The sequence below is a fragment of the Takifugu rubripes genome, chromosome 21 (assembly GCF_901000725.2).
Source record: "Takifugu rubripes chromosome 21, fTakRub1.2, whole genome shotgun sequence".
Taxonomy (NCBI): domain Eukaryota; kingdom Metazoa; phylum Chordata; class Actinopteri; order Tetraodontiformes; family Tetraodontidae; genus Takifugu; species Takifugu rubripes.
Genome location: NC_042305.1, coordinates 187,159 through 207,158, shown reverse-complemented (window position 1 = coordinate 207,158; position 20,000 = coordinate 187,159). Strand labels below are relative to the sequence as shown.

The 20,000-nt window shown below is 49.1% G+C and overlaps 2 protein-coding genes, 1 long non-coding RNA gene and 1 pseudogene across 3 annotated transcripts; 3 read left to right on the top strand and 1 right to left on the bottom strand.

Moving 5' to 3' along the window:
* The first annotated feature begins 938 nt into the window (after nucleotides 1-938).
* On the top strand, nucleotides 939-4,922 carry LOC115247702 (uncharacterized). The gene is made up of 3 exons (XR_003886798.1): nucleotides 939-1,953; nucleotides 4,227-4,594; nucleotides 4,694-4,922. It is a non-coding gene; the product is annotated as an uncharacterized lncRNA (long non-coding RNA).
* Nucleotides 4,923-6,990: 2,068 nt separating this feature from the next.
* On the top strand, nucleotides 6,991-9,346 carry LOC115247509 (ribosome-binding protein 1-like). Its single transcript, XM_029829500.1, has 3 exons — nucleotides 6,991-7,003; nucleotides 7,083-7,696; nucleotides 8,087-9,346. Exons 1-3 carry the CDS (start codon nucleotides 6,991-6,993, stop codon nucleotides 8,627-8,629), a joined length of 1,170 nt encoding a protein of 389 aa, XP_029685360.1. The 3' UTR covers nucleotides 8,630-9,346.
* A 3,647-nt stretch (nucleotides 9,347-12,993) lies between these two features.
* Nucleotides 12,994-14,649, bottom strand: LOC101069697 (stromal cell-derived factor 2-like protein 1; the record flags this gene model as incomplete). Its single annotated transcript, XM_029829499.1, has 3 exons — nucleotides 12,994-13,684; nucleotides 13,770-13,966; nucleotides 14,505-14,649. Coding segments are annotated over 3 exons (621 nt in total), but the record flags the coding sequence as incomplete, so codon positions are not given.
* Nucleotides 14,650-16,698: 2,049 nt separating this feature from the next.
* The window catches only part of LOC115246476 (MARVEL domain-containing protein 2-like), a 4,885-nt pseudogene continuing 1,583 nt past the window's right edge, over nucleotides 16,699-20,000 (top strand).

Here is a 20,000-nt window from a genome sequence, read left to right as displayed (position 1 = left end):
GGGGGCAGAGGCGCGCGGGGGGGGGGGCAACAGAGGGGGGGCAACAGAGGGGGGGGGCAACAGAGGGGGGGGGGGCGCCTCAGCTTCTATCGTCGTGAATGAGGAACTAGGTTGTTCTGGACTCCAACTTTGTGCTCAGAGGGAAGAAGAGGATGGTGTTAAAGTGACCAGTGTTTGGGTGGGCAGCATCCGCCCGGGGGGGTTAGAGGAGGGGGGGGGGGTGAGTGGAGGGGGGGTGAGTGGAGGGGGGGGGGGGGGGCTTTTCCGCTGGACAATGTCATTATTTCAGCTCCATCGGGCAGGAATGCCAGATTTCACAGGCCGCAGCGCTCCAATCAGCGGCCGCCTTTAACCTCTCCCAGCCCGGCTGTCCGGAGCCCCAAGCCCCCCAACACTGTTCAGAGAGCAGGGCGACCCGTGGACCACACACACACACACACACACACACACACACACACACACACACATTTAAATACATACATACATATATACATATACCCGCTGGAGCTGGCTGTAATTTAAAGCGCAGTTATTTCAGGCGGTGACGGGTTGGGGTGCTCTTGCCCTGGGGGGGCTTCTCTGGGGCTTCTCTGGGGCTTCTCTGGGGCTTCTCGCGGGTGGAAAGCAGCCATAAAGTTGCGGCACATTAGAACAATGTGGCACCTCGAACGCGGGTAATGAGAAATTTGTGAATGGAAGAGAATTTGTGTTCATTGTTAAAATTAAACTATACGGTGACGTCAGCTGGGTGCGTGGCCAATCCCCGAGCTGATGAGATCCTCCCCCCACCAATGAGCGCGGCCGCAGGCGCAGACACGGACCAATGGCAGGCTGGCATGCAAATAAGGAATTTGTCTCGGCAAGAGCTGAATGTCAACTAGTCAAAGATGGAGTCCGGAGCTGGGAGGCCGTGAGGTTGCCAACTGAAGAACCACGGCTCCCCCCCCAGGAGCGACGCTCGCCGCGGCTCCAACGGACGTAGGCGGGGGCGGCGGATGGCGCCCACCAGGGCGTGTTCCTCCGGGCTGGAGTGACCAAGTTGGCTCGGCTGCACGGACCGGCCCTGCCTCTGCCAGGTACCGAGCCCCGCACACTCAGGGGAGCCCCGCAGCCGCCGCCGCCGCCGCCGCCGCTGCGGGGCGAAGGTGGCGCGAAGCCCCGCGCACAGACGTGCGTGTCGGTGGGTCTGGTTGAGTTTCCGCGAGCTCTTATTGATTTAAAAAAAAAATGTAAAGCGGCTATTGTGCGTGTGTGACAGACAGACGGACGGACGGACAGAGCGAGCGAGCGGGCGGGCGCGCGTACACGTGTCGGCTGGCTTGATGAGGCATTGATTGACAGGTGTGCGCTCAAATATTCCCGGCTGCATCAGCAGCGGGATCACGCAGGAAACGGGCACCGTCCAGGGGGGGTCTGGCGGAGCGGCCCGCGGGTCCCAGCGCCCGCGCACATGACAGGAGCCCCGGCGGGGGCTCCAGGAGCCCCGGCGGGGGCTCCAGGAGCCTTTAAACCAAGCAGCCCTCAGAATAAAGCTGCCTTTGACACGCGCTGCTGCAGCTTTCCCAAGAAAAGGGGAAACTGGCTGTTCCTGCTCGGCACATGTCCTTGGGCTTCAGGAGCCGAGGGTGAAGTTGTCCCGGGACCACTGGAATGTGTGTTTGGGCTTCAGTCTGCGCGGATATTTGCCAGCCACGCGTGAACGGGAACATGCCAGGACCGAAAAAGTCCTGCGTAAATCCATGAATTCGACCATGTCTGTGTGACTTTGCTGCTTGGCAAAGTTTGTCCGGAGTGATGCTCCGTGCGCGTGGCCCGCTGTTCTTTCTTTAAAAAAAAAAGAAAAAGAGGAGAAAATGGAGTTTGGCTGATAGTAAAGGGACTAACAAGGGTTGCTGCCTCCTAAAGGAAGACGGTGTCACGTTGCCACAGTGGCCAAAGGGACAGGAATAGTAGGTATTAAATGAGGGTTTCTGGGATTGTATGGCGGAATGTGCTCTTTGCCCTATATATCTTCCCTCCACCCTCATTTCCTCCCAGCACAGTCCCGTAGCCTCCCCGTTAGCATGAAGCCACGGCCCACTGGCTCCCGTCTGAGCCTATGGATTCATGTGCACAAGTCAAATTGTTGCTGCTTTGTTGTCCCAGTGTCGGAAGTTAGCTTGCGTACGTTAGCATTTCTTATCCTGTTAGCAGAGATTACTAACTTTCCCGGAATACATTTTCCACCATATCAGCTCCTTTGTGTCGTGAACCTAAGAGGCCTTTTTGGTTGTTTCACGGTTGCTGGTTTGCATATAGCTCCCAGTGTGTGTGTGTGTGTGCGTGTGTGTGTCTCTGTGTGTGTGCGTGTGTGTGTGGAGCCCCTGCGTGTTTGCATAGTTCAGTAACATCGGAGCTGTCTGGCTTTTCTATAGAACATGAACGGATTTAAAGAGCAGCTTTGTTATCCAAAGCCCTTTTTCTGTTGTACTACTGTGAAATCAGATGAGCAGTGCAATATTAAAAGGGCATTGGCTGACAACCCCCCGACACACACACACACACACACACACACACACACACACACACCCCTCCTCTCCCTCCATCTTGTGCTTCCTCTACATTACCAGTGTTATCTCAACACTAGCGTAAATATAGGTAAGAGCCCACAAAGATCCAGATCTTAGCTCTGTGTGTGTGTGTGTGTGTGTGTGTGTGTGTGTGTGCGTGTGTGTGTGTGTGTGCGTGCGTGTGTCCCAGCCTGCCACAGACTAACGGTGTGTTTGCCAGTGTGCAGAGGTCAGCTGCTCTGACGATGTTGCACTACTGTACCGTGCACTAAAGCAGTGCAATAGTATTGTCATAGCATCGGACCTTCGCCCTGCAGCCGCCCGAGGAGCCGCTGCTCGGGGGAGGAAGACGGCCCGTGTAGACCCTGGTAGGGAGGAAGCCCCGCCCCTCCAGCCATATGCAAACATACGTCCTGTGTGTGTGTGTGCGCGCGCGTGTGTGTGTGTGTGTGTGTGTGTGTGTGTGTTTAGTGGACTTCTACTGCGTTGAATGATCCGATCTGGGGGGTTTATTGTTCTGACTGCTGGAATATTTGATCTTCCCCAGCAGCCCGTCAGAGACGGCGTGATGGGGCCTCGGACGCCACGCCTCCTTTCAAAAAAGGACATTTTGTTCAGCCAATGACGGCGTTGCCGTCACGCGTGGTTCACACGGTCACTCTCCCTGTGACGGAAATTTAAATTAAAATGGCAAAAATAAGCCTCAACGTATCGGTTTTAAAATGAGTCCGATACGGCCAAAAATGGTTCTTTTTATTGTTTTATTTAAAAAAAAAAAAAAGGTTAAATTTGTGTGAATCCACTTTAGATTATGTGAAACGGATCCTCCAAATATTTCTGTTTAAACGGGTCCGTTGGTCAAGCTTTAAACAATTTACTGATCCTCTTAAAGCTCAAATTAAGGAGACCTTTAGATTTTAAAGAAACCACGGCAGCTTTTTATTTATATTTGAGAACACACACACACGCACACACCGAGAGCCTGTGTGTGTGTGTGTGGTGTGTGTGTGTGTGTGTGTGTGTGTGTGTGTGTGTGTGTGTGTGTGTGTGTGTGTGTGTGTGTGTGTGTGTGTGTGTGTGTGTGTGTGTGTGTGTGTGTGTCACCAAACAGTACCAACAGAAACCCAGGGAACAGCAATGAGCTAAACTAGAGGTTCTAAATAGTTCTAAATGTACAACTAAATATAAACAGACACAAACCTTAGTCAAATCAAGTGTTTGTGTGTGTGTGTGTGAGAGAGAGAGAGAGTGTGTGTGAGAGTGTGTGTGTGTGTGTGTCCCATCATCCATTCAGTCGGCAGTTGAACAATTTAAATGTGCAGGCTTGAAGAAGTCCCAAAATGGGAGGGGTGTGTGGTGTGTGGTGTGTGTGTGGGGGGGGGGGTCAAGGCTCCTTGTGAGGAATGTGGAGGGCAGGGCTGCTCTGAGGGAGGGAGGGTAGGGGGGGTTCATCCTTACTTCCTTTGCTCATTTTCTGTGTGTGTGTGTGTGTGTGTGAGCACCAAAGCAAACTCCTCATTCTACCAGCAATGTGGGGACCTTCCAGACCTGGTTTCCAGGAGCTGGTGGTGAATTCTTGCTGGGAATGTCCTCACAGAGGTGGACGTCCAGGGTTGGTCTCTGCTGGGAGGCCTGGGGCTGAGGATGAGGCTGTCTTTTATTTTTAAATGTCTGAAGTTCACGTGGAACAGCTGTGGAGAACCAGATGTGATGAGTGAAGCACCGAGAAGTCTCAGATGTTGAGCGAGGAGCTGCACATTCCGGCGGTTCTGGAGCAGCCCGGTTGGTTTTGGAGCTGAAGACCACAGCTCCAGGTTTGGGGGGGCTCCGGTGGCTCTTTTCTCCTCTGTGGCTCCAGCTGCAGCTGTTCTGGGCCTCTGCTGGTGGATGTGGAGCCAGATGAGCTCCTCTGGGGGTCGCAGCAGGATCTCCATCAGACCAGTGAGGAGCCTGTTCTGGATGACCCGGCAGGGCCTCCTGGCGAGGACGTCCAGCCCCATCAGCAGGCTCACGCCATCTTCTATGGCCACAGGCGTAACACGCAGGTAATAACCGATACGCTTTTTCAGGGCTGATGACGATGCTGATTCTTCTTCGTTAGTGAAGCGACATCTTTGACCATAAAATGTGAACTTCTGTCCCAGTTGAGACCAGTAAGATGACCAGGAATCACACCTTTGTGGGAAACTCTTGGGATTAACGTGTTAGCGAAGGAGCAGCTTTTGCTCCCGGAGGAGTCGAGCAGAACGAAACGAAGCGTAAACGTAAAGCGTCTGTGTGTCGGTCGCTCTGGTGCAGGAAGAAGCTTTTGGTTCCTCACTGATTTGTCTCATTTCATTTTGTAAATGATGAACTAATTAAAGAAAAGTCCAACTAAACATGTTTGCTAATGCATTCAGATTCAAGAGTGGGCCGCTGGACCTCCTTTTAACATGAACAGGCTCCTCCCAACAGCAGGTGGCGCTGTATAGCCGACATATATATAGATATATATCTATATATATATACAGATATATATAGATCTATAGATATATAGATCTATAGATCTATATATATCTATAGATATATATAGATATAGATATATCTATATATATCTATAGATATATATAGATATAGATATATATCTATATATATATAGATCTAGATCTATATATATATATCTATATATATATAGATATATATTAATATATATCTATATATATATCTATATATATATATATATAGATATATATCTATATATATATAGATATATATTAATATACATAATATAATGCAACAACACGACCCCGCATGAAAGAATAATGTTGGAAACGCTTCAAAATGTTTTGCCCACACTGTTGTCTGATGCTACGTTAGCTGTACACAAGAGGCTAACGTAATCATGCTAACCTTAGCAAGCTGATGTGTGTTGTTTGTTTACATTGTTTACATGTGCATCTCCATAGGTCAACACCCGCCGCTCGATTGCCATGAATAATTGATGCAACCTGAATTTCAGTCTAGAAACCAGTTTGCAGCCCCCCCCCCCCCCCAACTAGGTGGCCATTGGCTGGTTTCTTTGTGGTTCTTGGGCCAGTTCAGCGTAGAATCCGACCTTCCAGGGTTTGTTTTGAGTTTCTTCGATGCTAATGAGCTAATGTGCTGACTGATGAGCCGACCTCGTGGGGCCGTTTGGACCTTTTCAGGTGCTGCTGTTGTCGAATGTTGACGGTCAAACCGGTGGCGGCGGCGGCTGCTCCGGTGGGTTTGGTGCTTGACTTGTTTTTAACCGTAGAGGCGTTCAATCCACCCCTCAATGACTCTTTTATGGCTCTAAAAACCATCTTATTGTGGAGAAACGGCACAAAGAGCCGCTGCATCGCAGATGGGGGACGCCTGTAGTCCCGGTAAAAGACTCGACTGAATGGTCAGAGCAGGTCTCCTAGCTACAGCCGCGAGACGCGTAAAACCATCAATAATAACCTCATAAAGCTGCACTATCAATATTATTAATACCACTGGATTCGCTCTCTGACCATCCAATCAATCAGCGGGCCTGAATACGGAGGCGTTGCCGTGCACCGGTGTTGGAGGGCCTGCAGACGGGATGGTGAAGGCCTCCAGGCAGACGTCTCTAGCTTTAACCCTGCCCGGCAACCAACCATGGCTGAAATGTGATTGGTCAAAAGCTTTAATAGGAAATGACACGTCTGGAAGCATCAGAAAGGCTGTGAAGGGACGCGGAGAGACTGTTTTAGCCTAGTCCAGCAGAGAGGGCCTCGCAGGCCCGGACGGCCCACCAGCTTTGGCCCGTTGGACGTGTGACACAGAGGTTTGTTCTGGACTCTCATCTAAGGGAGCTCGGCTGTCGGGGGTTCCGCCGCCCCATTGCAGGTTGTCATCTGTGCACTGATTAAAGGTCCATAAAGCTCCGGTTGATGCTGGAGATGAGGCCTGATGCTCAGAACCATGTTGGAAGTGTTGGACACACTCTAAAATAATGAATATAATCAGCAGGACCTCCAAACTGTCTGCACGAGAGAACCTTGGAGCAGGTTCTGACGGATCCGAGCCATCTGAAGATGGTGGAACTTCAGTGATGGCCACCCTGTTTGATGCTGCTTGGCCCTGCACCCATCACGGATCCCTCCGGAGGTGAGGGGTTGGGACTGGTGAGTCTGGCCAGTGCTGCTGCAGGTTGCCCGGTCCACCCTCACAGCAGGGGCGGTTCATGGGTTCACCAGTTTGGAGGTGGTGTCACGCCAAAATCTGCCCCCCCTCCGGTGCTGGTGTTCAGTGGTGCTCTTCCCTGTGGCCTTACTGGTGAGACCCTATCAATGTTGCCTCTGCTTTCACATGTGTTCACTCAGTAGTGCAATATTGCTTATAGGGTCTTGCCTCTGAGGGCAGACCTTCCTCAGAGGGAGCGGCCAGGCCTCCTCCTGGACCTGCTCATGTCCCGATGATGCTCAACGGCTTGTCCATGTAGGACAGGGACATTCTGTGGGATCAATGATGAACTGTCTTTATTTGTCCTCATGACGTGAACAACAGCAGACAAATGTTGCAGAGTAGAAATCTCGGCCTGTGGTTCCTCCACCCTGAACTGCCAGGTTAGACCAGACCAGGTTAGACCAGACCAGGTTAGACCACACCAGGTTAGACTAGGTCAGGTTAGACCACACCAGGTTAGACCAGGTCAGTGTAGACCAGATCAGGTTAGACCAGACCAGGTTAGACCACACCAGGTTAGACCAGATCAGTGTAGACCAGACCAGGTTAGACTAGGTCAGGTTAGACCACACCAGGTTAGACCAGACCAGGTTAGACCAGGTCAGTGTAGACCAGATCAGGTTAGACCACACCAGGTTAGACTAGGTCAGGTTAGACCACACCAGGTTAGACTAGGTCAGGTTAGACCAGACCAGGTTAGACCAGACCAGGTTAGACCAGACCAGGTTAGACCAGGTCAGCGTAGACCACACCAGGTTAGACCAGACCAGGATAGAGCAGGTCAGGGTAGAGCAGATCAGGTTAGACCAGGTCAGGATAGAGCAGATCAGTTTATTACAGACCAGGGAAAAGCAGGTCAGGGTAGAGCAGGTCTCGGTAGAGCAGGTCTGGGTAGAACAGATCAGTTTACTACAGACCAGGTTAGACCAGACCAGGTTGGAGCAGATCAGTTTACTACAGACCAGGGTAGAGCAGATCAGGGTAGAGCAGGTCTGGGTAGAACAGATCAGTTTACTACAGACCAGGGTAGAGCAGATCAGGGTAGAGCAGATCAGGATAGAGCAGGTCAGGATAGAGCAGGTCAGTGTAGAGCAGATCAGTTTACTACAGACCAGGTTAGACCAGACCAGGTTGGAGCAGATCAGTTTACTACAGACCAGGGTAGAGCAGACCAGGGTAGAGCAGGTCTGGGTAGAGCAGGTCAGTGTATAGCAGGTCTCGATAGAGCAGGTCTGGGTAGAACAGATCAGTTTACTACAGACCAGGTTAGACCAGACCAGGTTGGAGAAGATCAGTTTACTACAGACCAGGTTAGACCAGACCAGGTTGGAGAAGATCAGTTTACTACAGACCAGGGTAGAGCAGGTCTGGGTAGAGCAGATCAGGGTAGAGCAGGTCAGGGTAGAGCAGGTCAGGGTAGAGCAGGTCTGGGTAGAACAGATCAGTTTACTACAGACCAGGTTAGACCAGACCAGGTTGGAGAAGATCAGTTTACTACAGACCAGGGTAGAGCAGGTCTGGGTAGAGCAGGTCTGGGTAGAGCAGGTCAGGGTAGAGCAGATCAGGGTAGAGCAGATCAGGGTAGAGCAGATCAGGGTAGAGCAGGTCAGGGTAGAGCAGGTCAGGGTAGAGCAGGTCAGGGTAGAGCAGGTCTGGGTAGAACAGATCAGTTTACTACAGACCAGGTTAGACCAGACCAGGTTGGAGAAGATCAGTTTACTACAGACCAGGTTAGACCAGGTCCGGCTGGAGCAGATGAGTACCACTGTGCTCCAGCTCAGAGGAACATCTTGGTGCTGCGTTTGGGCAGAGTCATCAGAGAAGGGCAGCAGTCGGGGCAGCCAGCCGGGTTCTTCTCTGCCCTCTGAAGGCTTTCGTACACAGTCATCTACCTGAACAGGTCCGACTGCTGTCTGGGGACGTCCGTCCAGTTCCATTTGTGTGGGCTGGATCGGAACCCTGATGGGTCCTGGTGTTGATTATTGGCTACCAATGACCGCTGAGCAGAGCGGTTCCGACTGCACCTCAGAGGGAAGCGGTGGTTCACCTGTGTGGGTCCTACCTGATGACCCGCTTTGTTCCAGGAACCTTCTCTGCCTGACACTCTTTCCCTGTTGCACTACTGTGGGAGCTGTGGCATTAAAGCAGTGCAATAATGAAAGGGCATCAGTCAGCTGAGGCCAGCTTCAGCCTCCCCGCCTTCACTACCCTGCCTCTGAGCAAGGCAGCAGCCCAGGGCAACCTCCACCCCTCACGACAGCTTCTCACGGTCAGACTGATGATTTCAGAGAAAACGTGTCTTCACTTCCTGTTTGTACCCCTCTGCAATAAAAGCTCTTGGAAAGCCCAAGCTGTCGTCCTCCCTGTCTCCTTTCCTTCAGCAACTTAGCGTTAAAGTTCTTTAGACCCCCTGGTGTGAGGAAGGGGGGTCTCGCTTGTCCTGAACCCGTCGGATCCTAGATGGATCAAATAAATGCAGGTGTGTCGTGGAATGGAGCCGTTTCACCGTCGTGACGAATCTATCGGATATCTACACTCATTTACTTCCCCTGAGCTGGGACCAGAACCAGGAGCAGCCGGCAAACCTCCGCCCACCTCTGCATCCTAGGAGACCTTAGTGTGGGTCACTGGAAATACCATCTCCACGACTTTAGACTCAAATTCAGATCTGATCTATTTCCATTCTATGATAGAGTTTTGACTCACCTCATCACCCCATCATCTATTATAGAATGTGAGTCAAAACTCACATTCTATAATAGATGGTATAGATGTGTTAGTTTTGACTCACGTTCTATAATAGATAGTATAGATGTGTTAGTTTTGACTCACATTCTATAATAGATAGTATAGATGTGTTAGTTTTGACTCACATTCTATAATAGATGGTATAGATGTGTTAGTTTTGACTCACATTCTATAATAGATAGTATAGATGTGTTAGTTTTGACTCATTCTATAATAGATAGTATAGATGTTAGTTTTGACTCACATTCTATAATAGTATAGATGTTAGTTTTGACTCACATTCTATAATAGATAGTATAGATGTGTTAGTTTTGACTCACACTCTATAATAGATGGTATAGATGTGTTAGTTTAGCCTCACATTCTGTAATAGATGTTAGTTTAGCCTCACATTCTATAATAGATGTGTTAGTTTTGCCTCACATTCTATAATAGATTGTTAGTTTAGCCTCACATTCTGTAATAGATGTTAGTTTAGCCTCACATTCTATAATAGATGTGTTAGTTTTGCCTCACATTCTGTAATAGATGTTAGTTTAGCCTCACATTCTGTAATAGATGTTAGTTTAGCCTCACATTCTATAATAGATGTGTTAGTTTTGCCTCACATTCTGTAATAGATGTTAGTTTAGCCTCACATTCTATAATAGATGTGTTAGTTTTGCCTCACATTCTGTAATAGATGTTAGTTTAGCCTCACATTCTATAATAGAGGTGTTAGTTTTGCCTCACATTCTATAATAGATTGTTAGTTTTGCCTCACATTCTATAATAGATAGTATAGATGTGTTAGTTTAGCCTCACATTCTGTAATAGATGTTAGTTTAGCCTCACATTCTATAATAGATGTGTTAGTTTTGCCTCACATTCTATAATAGATGTGTTAGTTTTGCCTCACATTCTATAATAGATGTGTTAGTTTTGCCTCACATTCTATAATATATTGTTAGTTTTGCCTCACATTCTATAATAGATTGTTAGTTTTGCCTCACATTCTATAATATATTGTTAGTTTTGCCTCACATTCTATAATAGATTGTTAGTTTTGCCTCACATTCTATAATAGATGTTAGTTTTGCCTCACATTCTATAATAGATGTGTTAGTTTTGCCTCACATTCTATAATAGATTGTTAGTTTAGCCTCACATTCTATAATAGATGTGTTAGTTTTGCCTCACATTCTATAATAGATGTTAGTTTTGCCTCACATTCTATAATAGACTTAGTTTTGCCTCACATTCTATAATAGACTGTTAGTTGTGCCTCACATTCTATAATAGATGTGTTAGTTTTGCCTCACATTCTATAATAGACTGTTAGTTGTGCCTCACATTCTATAATAGATGTGTTAGTTTTGCCTCACATTCTATAATAGATGTTAGTTTTGCCTCACATTCTATAATAGACTTAGTTTTGCCTCACATTCTATAATAGATGTGTTAGTTTTGCCTCACATTCTATAATAGACTGTTAGTTTTGCCTCACATTCTATAATAGATGTTAGTTTTGCCTCACATTCTATAATAGACTGTTAGTTTTGCCTCACATTCTATAATAGACTGTTAGTTGTGCCTCACATTCTATAATAGACTGTTAGTTTTGCCTCACATTCTATAATAGACTGTTAGTTGTGCCTCACATTCTATAATAGATGTGTTAGTTTTGCCTCACATTCTATAATAGACTGTTAGTTTTGCCTCACATTCTATAATAAATGTGTTAGTTGTGCCTCACATTCTATAATAGATGTGTTAGTTTTGCCTCACATTCTATAATAGACTGTTAGTTTTGCCTCACATTCTATAATAGACTGTTAGTTTAGCCTCACATTCTATAATAGATGTGTTAGTTTTGCCTCACATTCTATAATAGATGTGTTAGTTTTGCCTCACATTCTATAATAGATGTGTTAGTTTTGCCTCACATTCTATAATAGACTGTTAGTTTTGCCTCACATTCTATAATAGACTGTTAGTTTAGCCTCACATTCTATAATAGATGTGTTAGTTTTGCCTCACATTCTATAATAGACTGTTAGTTTTGCCTCACATTCTATAATAGACTGTTAGTTGTGCCTCACATTCTATAATAGATGTGTTAGTTTTGCCTCACATTCTATAATAGACTGTTAGTTTTGCCTCACATTCTATAATAGACTGTTAGTTGTGCCTCACATTCTATAATAAATGTGTTAGTTGTGCCTCACATTCTATAATAGATGTGTTAGTTTTGCCTCACATTCTATAATAGACTGTTAGTTTTGCCTCACATTCTATAATAGACTGTTAGTTGTGCCTCACATTCTATAATAAATGTGTTAGTTGTGCCTCACATTCTATAATAGAGCAGTGGGTGATCAAAGGCAATCAGACTCTTCTTCTGTTGTAACTGCTTCATTTAACCCAACACACCAGAACACACCTGTAGACACCACAATCATCCACAGGTGTGCCACTGCACACCTCTGTCTGCGTCACCCCCCCCAGTTGAGAGCCTCTTCTGACCACGTGATCACACCTGCGTCTGTGACCCGGAAGCAGGCGCCTCCTGTCGGTCCTGCTGGCTCGAGGCTGAGATGAAGCACGCGCTTGCGACGATGAGGAGGCTGATGGAGGCGGTGAGCTCCCCCTGCTGGACACAGAGCGAACTGCACCCCCTGGGTAGTTCATGACGTCAGCCCCTGTGACGTTACAGCTGAACAATAAGCGCTTGGGGCTTTAAGGATTACAGCAAAACATTTTCTAAGTTACAAATGTGGGCATAAATAACCTCCACAACAAAGCATGATGAGCTGAGGGCAAATAAAAGCTTAACATTGAAAGAAAATGCCTTTTAAAGAAACAGGCGACATTCTTGGTGAACGAGTCCCTGTAAAATCAGCTTGATGTAAAAAAAACAAAACCTTTGGAAACAGGATTTCACATTTAATCGGACCTAATCAAGTGTTTTCCCCTCATTCGCTTCACTTTTAAATCCCTTTTTGAAATCATGGGGTGGCGTCCTGAGGGCAGTCTAGTTGTTTATTCAGTTTATTCTGACAGAAAGAGCCCCCCCCCCACCCCAAAAACAGTTTTAATTCCACACTGCATCAAGAACAACCTGCTTAATTAGACCGGCCCATTCAGTCACCACTGGGGCTGAGCCCCCCCCGGCTGAGCAGGGATCTAACACAGGTTTTTCCTGACACCAGTGAAGAAGCTGCTCGTCTCAGACGAACCTCGGCGCTCCCCACTGAAGAATCCTTCACCTGTAACCAGTCCACCAGTCCACCAGGACCCCCCCCCCCCTTGGGGCTTTAAGGATTACAGCAAAACATTTTCTAAGTTACAAATGTGGGCATAAATAACCTCCACAACAAAGCATGATGAGCTGAGGGCAAATAAAAGCTTAACATTGAAAGAAAATGCCTTTTAAAGAAACAGGCGACATTCTTGGTGAACGAGTCCCTGTAAAATCAGCTTGATGTAAAAAAAACAAAACCTTTGGAAACAGGATTTCACATTTAATCGGACCTAATCAAGTGTTTTCCCCTCATTCGCTTCACTTTTAAATCCCTTTTTGAAATCATGGGGTGGCGTCCTGAGGGCAGTCTAGTTGTTTATTCAGTTTATTCTGACAGAAAGAGCCCCCCCCCACCCAAAAACAGTTTTAATTCCACACTGCATCAAGAACAACCTGCTTAATTAGACCGGCCCATTCAGTCACCACTGGGGCTGAGCCCCCCCGGCTGAGCAGGGATCTAACACAGGTTTTTCCTGACACCAGTGAAGAAGCTGCTCGTCTCAGACGAACCTCGGCGCTCCCCACTGAAGAATCCTTCACCTGTAACCAGTCCACCAGTCCACCAGGACCCCCCCCCCCCCCCCCCCCCCCCGTCCACGGCCCTGAGTGGCGGTCAGAGCTCGTCGTGGCCCACTGGATCCTGGCTGGGCTGGATAAACACGCCCTCCATGGAGCGCCACCAGTTGTGCTGGTTGGCCGACCTCATGCCGTGAATCTCCCGCTGGCCCCGGATGGGGTGGTTGTACTGCTCGCCCGTCACGCTCAGGTAGACGTCCGTGCCCACGTGTTTGAAGCGCACGGCCTCCTCGCGCTCCCAGTAGTCGCTGTCGCACTGGACGGTCCAAACGTCCAGGTCGTCACCCTCGCCGTTCTCTCCGAAGGCGCTGACCTCCTGTGGATGACACGGGGGGGGGGGCAGGATGGGGTCAGCACGGCCCGAAACACTTCCTGTCCAGCGCAGCGGACGGGCGACTGACCTGGTTGTTGGACAGCGGCGAGCTGAAGTGGTGTGTGTGGAGGTTCCGACCGGTCTTCATGTGTGTGATGCGGATGGCCTGACCACACCTGATGGCCACGCCCCGCTGACACGGGCGCTCGGGCTTCCCACGGATCTGCCAGTAGCTGTTGGCATCGTCAGCGTTGTCCACCCCCGTTACAGACTGCTGTCCGCTGCCTACACACACACACGCACACGCACACACACACACACAGAGGCACACACACACGCGCGCACACACACACACACACGCACACACACACACGCACATTAGAAATGGTAAGGTAAGCTATATTAGCTGTTAGCATGGCTGGAGTCCATATTTGTGTATTGGTGCCCAAACCCAGTGAGCCCGCCGGGTCAAGGCTCATCATTATGTGCTGGTACCAGGTCCGGTCAGGGCAACCCTTGCAATGATGACTTGTACGTGCAGGTACCGTTTAAGTTACACTACACATTTACAGGCCAACAGAGCCGAACCGTCTCATCCCTGTGTGTTAATTCATTCATTCATTCATTTGGTTTCAGTCTGTTTCACAACATCAAGCACCAGAAATGATTCTGCAGGTGTGGTCCCAGGTTCTGACTCCAGACAGATGAAGGGATGCTTCCACAAGCGGTGACACTTAAATCCAGCGGTGCACACTGACCCAGGTCCGGTTCGGTCCGTTTAAAGCCCCGTGAACGTGTCAAGAGGGTGCTGGAGGGTTCCTACCTGAGCCGTATTTGACATCGTGGGAATGCAGCCGGACGTGGTGTTTGGTGTTGAGCAGCTTGACCAGAGAACCGCAGGTAACATAGCTGAGGTCCGAGTCTCTGGCCTCACAGTCCGAGCACAGAACCAGCAGAACCAGCAGAAACCAGCACCGAGTTCAGCAGCATGCGGACAGCGCGACCCATCTCCATCTTTGAGTCTGTTCTCGGAACCGATGATCGGGGAACACAGACGGTATCGTTACTGGCGGTTTCAGCCAATCACAGCTTGACAAGTCCTAAGACGCGGAAGTCAATCTCGGCCTGCCATTGGTCGACGGGTAGTGTCAAACCCGGAAGAGGGAAATCTGAGCCGCGCGCGGCGCGAGCGTCGTGTTGTGGGCGGGCTGAACCAAAACTCCGGTTAAGCTGGAGAAAAGTCCTCCGAGTTTTAATTGGTTAACTAATCTTTGCTCAGGTGTAGTCATCACCTGGAACATTCATGTGAAATAGTCCACAAGAATAAATTCTTTGGTCGATTTTACGAGCATTAGTAATAACGAACCGTGAGGAGCCATTACAGTGGCAGATATTGAAGATGCTATTAAAGGCTAAAGCTCAACAAGGATCTGGGGGACCACAGTTTGACATTTGATTTATTGAAATTAAATAAATTAAGATTTTTCTCACTGTTTACATCAAGTATATTAGCAGTAACAATGAAAGCTCCCTTCATTACTCTGATCTCTAAACCTCTAAAGGACTCTTTACTGCTAGACGGAGACCTGTTTCACTCCGTGATAACGAAGATTAAAGGGTTGCTAAGTGCTTGACAAAAAAAATAAAATTAAAAATTAAACGGTAAGTTTTGCTGGGGCCTCTTGGAAATGGACATTTATTCTTAAAGATTTTATCTGGACCAATAAAGGTTAAATGACATCAATTAAAAGAATTCCCCACTATTTCCAGGAACGTCTGCGGTTCCGTCGGGCCGGTTCAAGGTAGCAACAACCATCAGGACAGACGTCGACTTTTGTGGGTCCCATCTAGTCAATAGTGATTATAATATTAATAGTGATTTAGACAGAGATAGGAGATATTCTGGTGCGAATCAGGAGCTGTGCGGAATGTGAGAGCGGAGCCGACAGACGTCAGGTGACTGGGAACCATTGTAACGCCTTCGTCTGGATTCAGAGGAGGCCGTGAACGCACCGCGGAGCTGGTCAGACTGGCCAGGTGAGTTGTGATCTGGGACCAGTTCTGCCTCTGATGAAGCCTCCAGTTCCCAGACGAACCTGAACAGTGCTGCACGGCTCAAGGAACCACGTCCGTCGGGGCCCCAGAAGACGCGCAGAAGCCCGTGAAGGTAGTTTTACGGTCCACAGATCTCTTTCTCTCTCCACAATCAGCTCGTTTTCTGATGGTTTCAGCTCAGACTGGGTGGTTCCTGTCACCTCATTGCTGCTGCTGCTGGTTTTTAGTTTCAGTCTACAGTTGAGCAACATTGATTTCGGGTTGTTAACATTTAAATGGAGTGATACTGGTAACATTGGGAATGTGGAGGTCTTCTAGAGTGGGATGGCAGCGAGGCGCCTCTCCCTGCAGCTTAAGAATTAAAATCATGGTAAATAGTCAGAAAGGCCACCTACTTCCTCAGGATAGTGGGGCGAGCTGCAGGTTTATCCCCACGACTGACGGGACCGTGTTGTTGAGGCACCGCCACACTGGTTTGTCTCACCGGTGAGGACTTCTGAGAAGATGCTGCTTTCTGAAAGGGTTTAAAAAAGGAGCCTTTGGGTGAAAGAAAAGCTGAAAGTGAGCCTCCACCACTGTTCATTTCCAGTGTGGTGGTGTATAAAATGATCTACACCCCTGCTCATTATCTCAGCTCTAGATCAATTTCTCCGGAATATTTGGAGGAGACAGAACAGAAAGGCAGCTGAGAGTGTGAGGATGAATGAATTTCTATTAACTCTCATGAAACTCAAATGTTCCTCACAATGATGGACAAGATTTACCACCTCAGCCATCTTGCTGTTGAGGAGCTTCATCCAAACCAACCAAGTCTGCTTCCACCATCCGGCTGATATTTGGAATCACCGTCTCGGTATCTTACTGCCCGTTTCTGAGAACTTGCTGTATTCTTTTTTCTAGATCTCCAACTTCCCCATCCACCATTGACTCTAAGAAGCGGGAGATCCAGAGCAGTGTCGGGGATGTCTTCAGGAGGGGTTAGTTCTGTCACCAGGTTCGATCGGGTGAGGAATTTCCCCATTACGACCAGGTCCCTGTGGACTCTTTATCCCGCAACTGGGATGTTCCTCCACCGCCAGCACCCTTGCCTCTCACAGGGCCTGCTGTAAGCTTAGATCCTCTGCCCCCACCTCCTCTGCCCGTGCAGCCAGCAGTTGGACCCGAGGCCTTTTACCCTCCTATGGATGATGAGCCCATGGAAAAAGACTGCGATGCAATGGACATCAAACCCGTGCACCGTTTCATCCCCGACTCTGTCAAAAACTTTTTCCGTGGCAACAGTGGTAGTCGTGGTAGCAAGGGTCGGTCCGTTCCCTCTCCACCACCATCCCCCACTTCCTCATGCAGGAAGAGTTCCAATGGCCAAACTACAGAAGGAGTTCCCTGCTCTCCTCCCCACTCTGCCCCTCCATCTCCCTCTCTCCCTGGGTCCTATCGGGACCCGTATGGTGGCTCTGGGGGCAGCTATAACTCTGAGAAGGAACGCGACCAGCTGTTGCTGGGTGCTGAAGCCCTCGACTCGGCGTCTGCAGTGCCCACCACCCTCTCTGCACTCACCTACCAGGAGAGGGTGGAGGAGTATCACCAGCGCTATGCCTACATGAAGTCCTGGGCCGGCCTTCTGAGGATCCTGGGCTGCGTTGAGCTGCTGCTGGGAGCTGCTGTGTTTGCCTGTGTCTGTGCTTATGTTCACAAGGACAATGAGTGGTTCAACATGTATGGATACTCCCAGCCGCAGTTGTTCGGGGGACTTGGAGGACTTGGTGGAGGAGGCTACCACTACACGGGTCCCAAAACTCCTTTTGTCCTGGTGGTGGCAGGTCTTGCATGGATAGTAACGGTCATCCTGGTTGTTCTGGGCATGACCATATATTATCGAGCCATCCTTCTGGACTCTTCCTGGTGGCCACTTACAGAATGTTCCATCAACCTGGTGCTGGCAGTGCTTTATTTGGCAGCAGGGATTGTATATGTGAGGGACACCACTCGAGGTGGACTGTGCAACGTCCCCGTCTTCAACAACGGAATTAACGGTGCATTCTGTCGCACTGAAGCTGGCCAGACAGCAGCCATTGTCTTCATCTTCCTCACTATGGTGCTCTACTTCATCAGCTCCGGAGTGTGTTTGAAGCTGTGGAGACACGAAGCGTCCAGGATGAGGAGAGAAGGGCAGGAACATGAGGTCTGACACACACCTGCTTCAGCACATGCAATCCTTCAACTCTACCAATCACCTTGAGTTTGATGAGAACTCCTTTTGAGTTAATATCACATCTAGCTTTTCGCTGGGTACCAGCACACAAACACACCTGTAGGGACCTGTGGGACAGGACAGGTTACGTCCCATATCCTGTGGAATGCACCTGCGTAACAAGAGTCCAGCATATTGATCGAAACAGTTCTATCATGCCCCAAAAAGCCAGCGGCAGGAGAGGGATCATCTCTGGGTGATTCCAGTTCACATGGGGCTTGATTAAAGACGAGGTCCTATGGGGAGGAGTGAAGGGGTAAATAATGGCTGGGGGTCGCAACTGTCTCAAACTGGACCTTTATAGGAAGGTAGTTCAGTGGAAATCGTGAAAATGTTCAGGTTAGGGTTCTGGTTCTGTGGGGTTTAATTCAAATGTCTCTTTGGACTGTGAATGTCTCATGAATCTTTTCCCCTCTCCATGTATTTAGATGAAAACCACTGGGTCGTCTGTCCCCTTGTCCATCGTGAGTTTCTGGAATATTTCCAAGAATTCTGGCAGACATGACGTTTAGGAGTTGATCCAAACTACTGCTGTGACTGTTACTGTGTTGCAGCTGGGTCCATCATCCAGAACCTCCGAGGCCACTCCGCTCCCCACCATCCAGCCAGACATCATGGATACTCCCAACGCTGCTTCTCTGATCAAGATGGAGCCGGAGATCCTCAAAGGGCACATACCAGCCGGACACATCCCCAAACCTGTGGTCATAGCGGACTATGTAGCGTGAGTACCCCTAGAACCTTCACAGCAAACACCAGAACATAACAGAGGAACAGAGGCTAAATGAAGGAATCCGGAGCAGTAGAAGAAAATGGACATCCCATTTGACAATGTCCAACCAAGCAAGTGCTCAGCTGGATGTGGTTGTGTCTGTGCAGTGTGATGCGCCTGTGTCTCGCTCTGCCGGTGGCAGGAAAGCAACAGACAAAAAAGCTGTTGGGCTCTGTGTTGTTGTCATACATGTGGACAGCTGTGGGGACAGGTGGTCCAGGGGCCTGAGGTGAACCTAACCCTAACCCTAACACTGGGTTCTGAACCGGTCCTGCTCACAGCGCTGCTTCCCAGTCAGCTGGAGCTTCTACCACACACGTCCATGAGTGAGGCCCAGCTGGACGTGTCCCAGCCCGTCCACAGCTGCTGCTGTCTCCTGACAGTGTTGTCTGAGCCAGACAGACTCCCACTCCCTCCCGTTATCTAGACTGGAACACATGCTCCAGGTCAAGGGTCATCGTGAAGCCTTCTTTATTATTATCACATACTGTGAATGTAGCTTACCATTCGTTGTCACATGACCATTATTTATGGTCTCCGCGTCCCTGTGCCTCTGTGTCTCCTCGTTTCCGTGTCTTTGTGTCCCTGTATCTCTTTGTCTCTGTGTCCTCTTGTCTCTGTGTCCCTGTGTTTCTGTCTCCGTGTCTCTTTTTCCTCCTCTTCTGTGTCCCTGCATCTTCGTGTCCCTGCGTCTTCGTGTCCCTATGTCTCAGTGTCTCTGTGTCTTCGTGTCCATGTGTCTCCTTGTCCCTGTGTCTCTGTCTCCGTGTCTCTTTTTGTCCTCTCCTCTGTGTCCCTGCGTCTCCTTGTCCCTGCGTCTCCTTGTCCCTGCGTCTCCTTGTCCCTGTGTCTCAGTGTCTCTGTGTCTTCGTGTCCATGTGTCTCCTTGTCTCTGTGGCTCCGTGTCCCTGTGTCTCTGTCTCAGTGTCTCTTTTTCTCCTCTTCTCTGTGTCCCTGCATCTTTGTGTCCCTGCGTCTTCGTGTCCCTATGTCTCAGTGTCTCCTTGTCTCTGTGTCTTCGTGTCCATGTGTCTCCTTGTCTCTGTGGCTCCGTGTCCCTGTGTCTCTGTCTCAGTGTCTCTTTTTGTCCTCTCCTCTGTGTCCCTGCATCTTCGTGTCCCTGCATCTTCGTGTCCCTGTGTCTCCTTGTCCCTGTGTCTCTGTCTCCGTGTCTCTTTTTGTCCTCTCCTCTGTGTCCCTGCGTCTCCTTGTCCCTGCGTCTCCTTGTCCCTGTGTCCCTG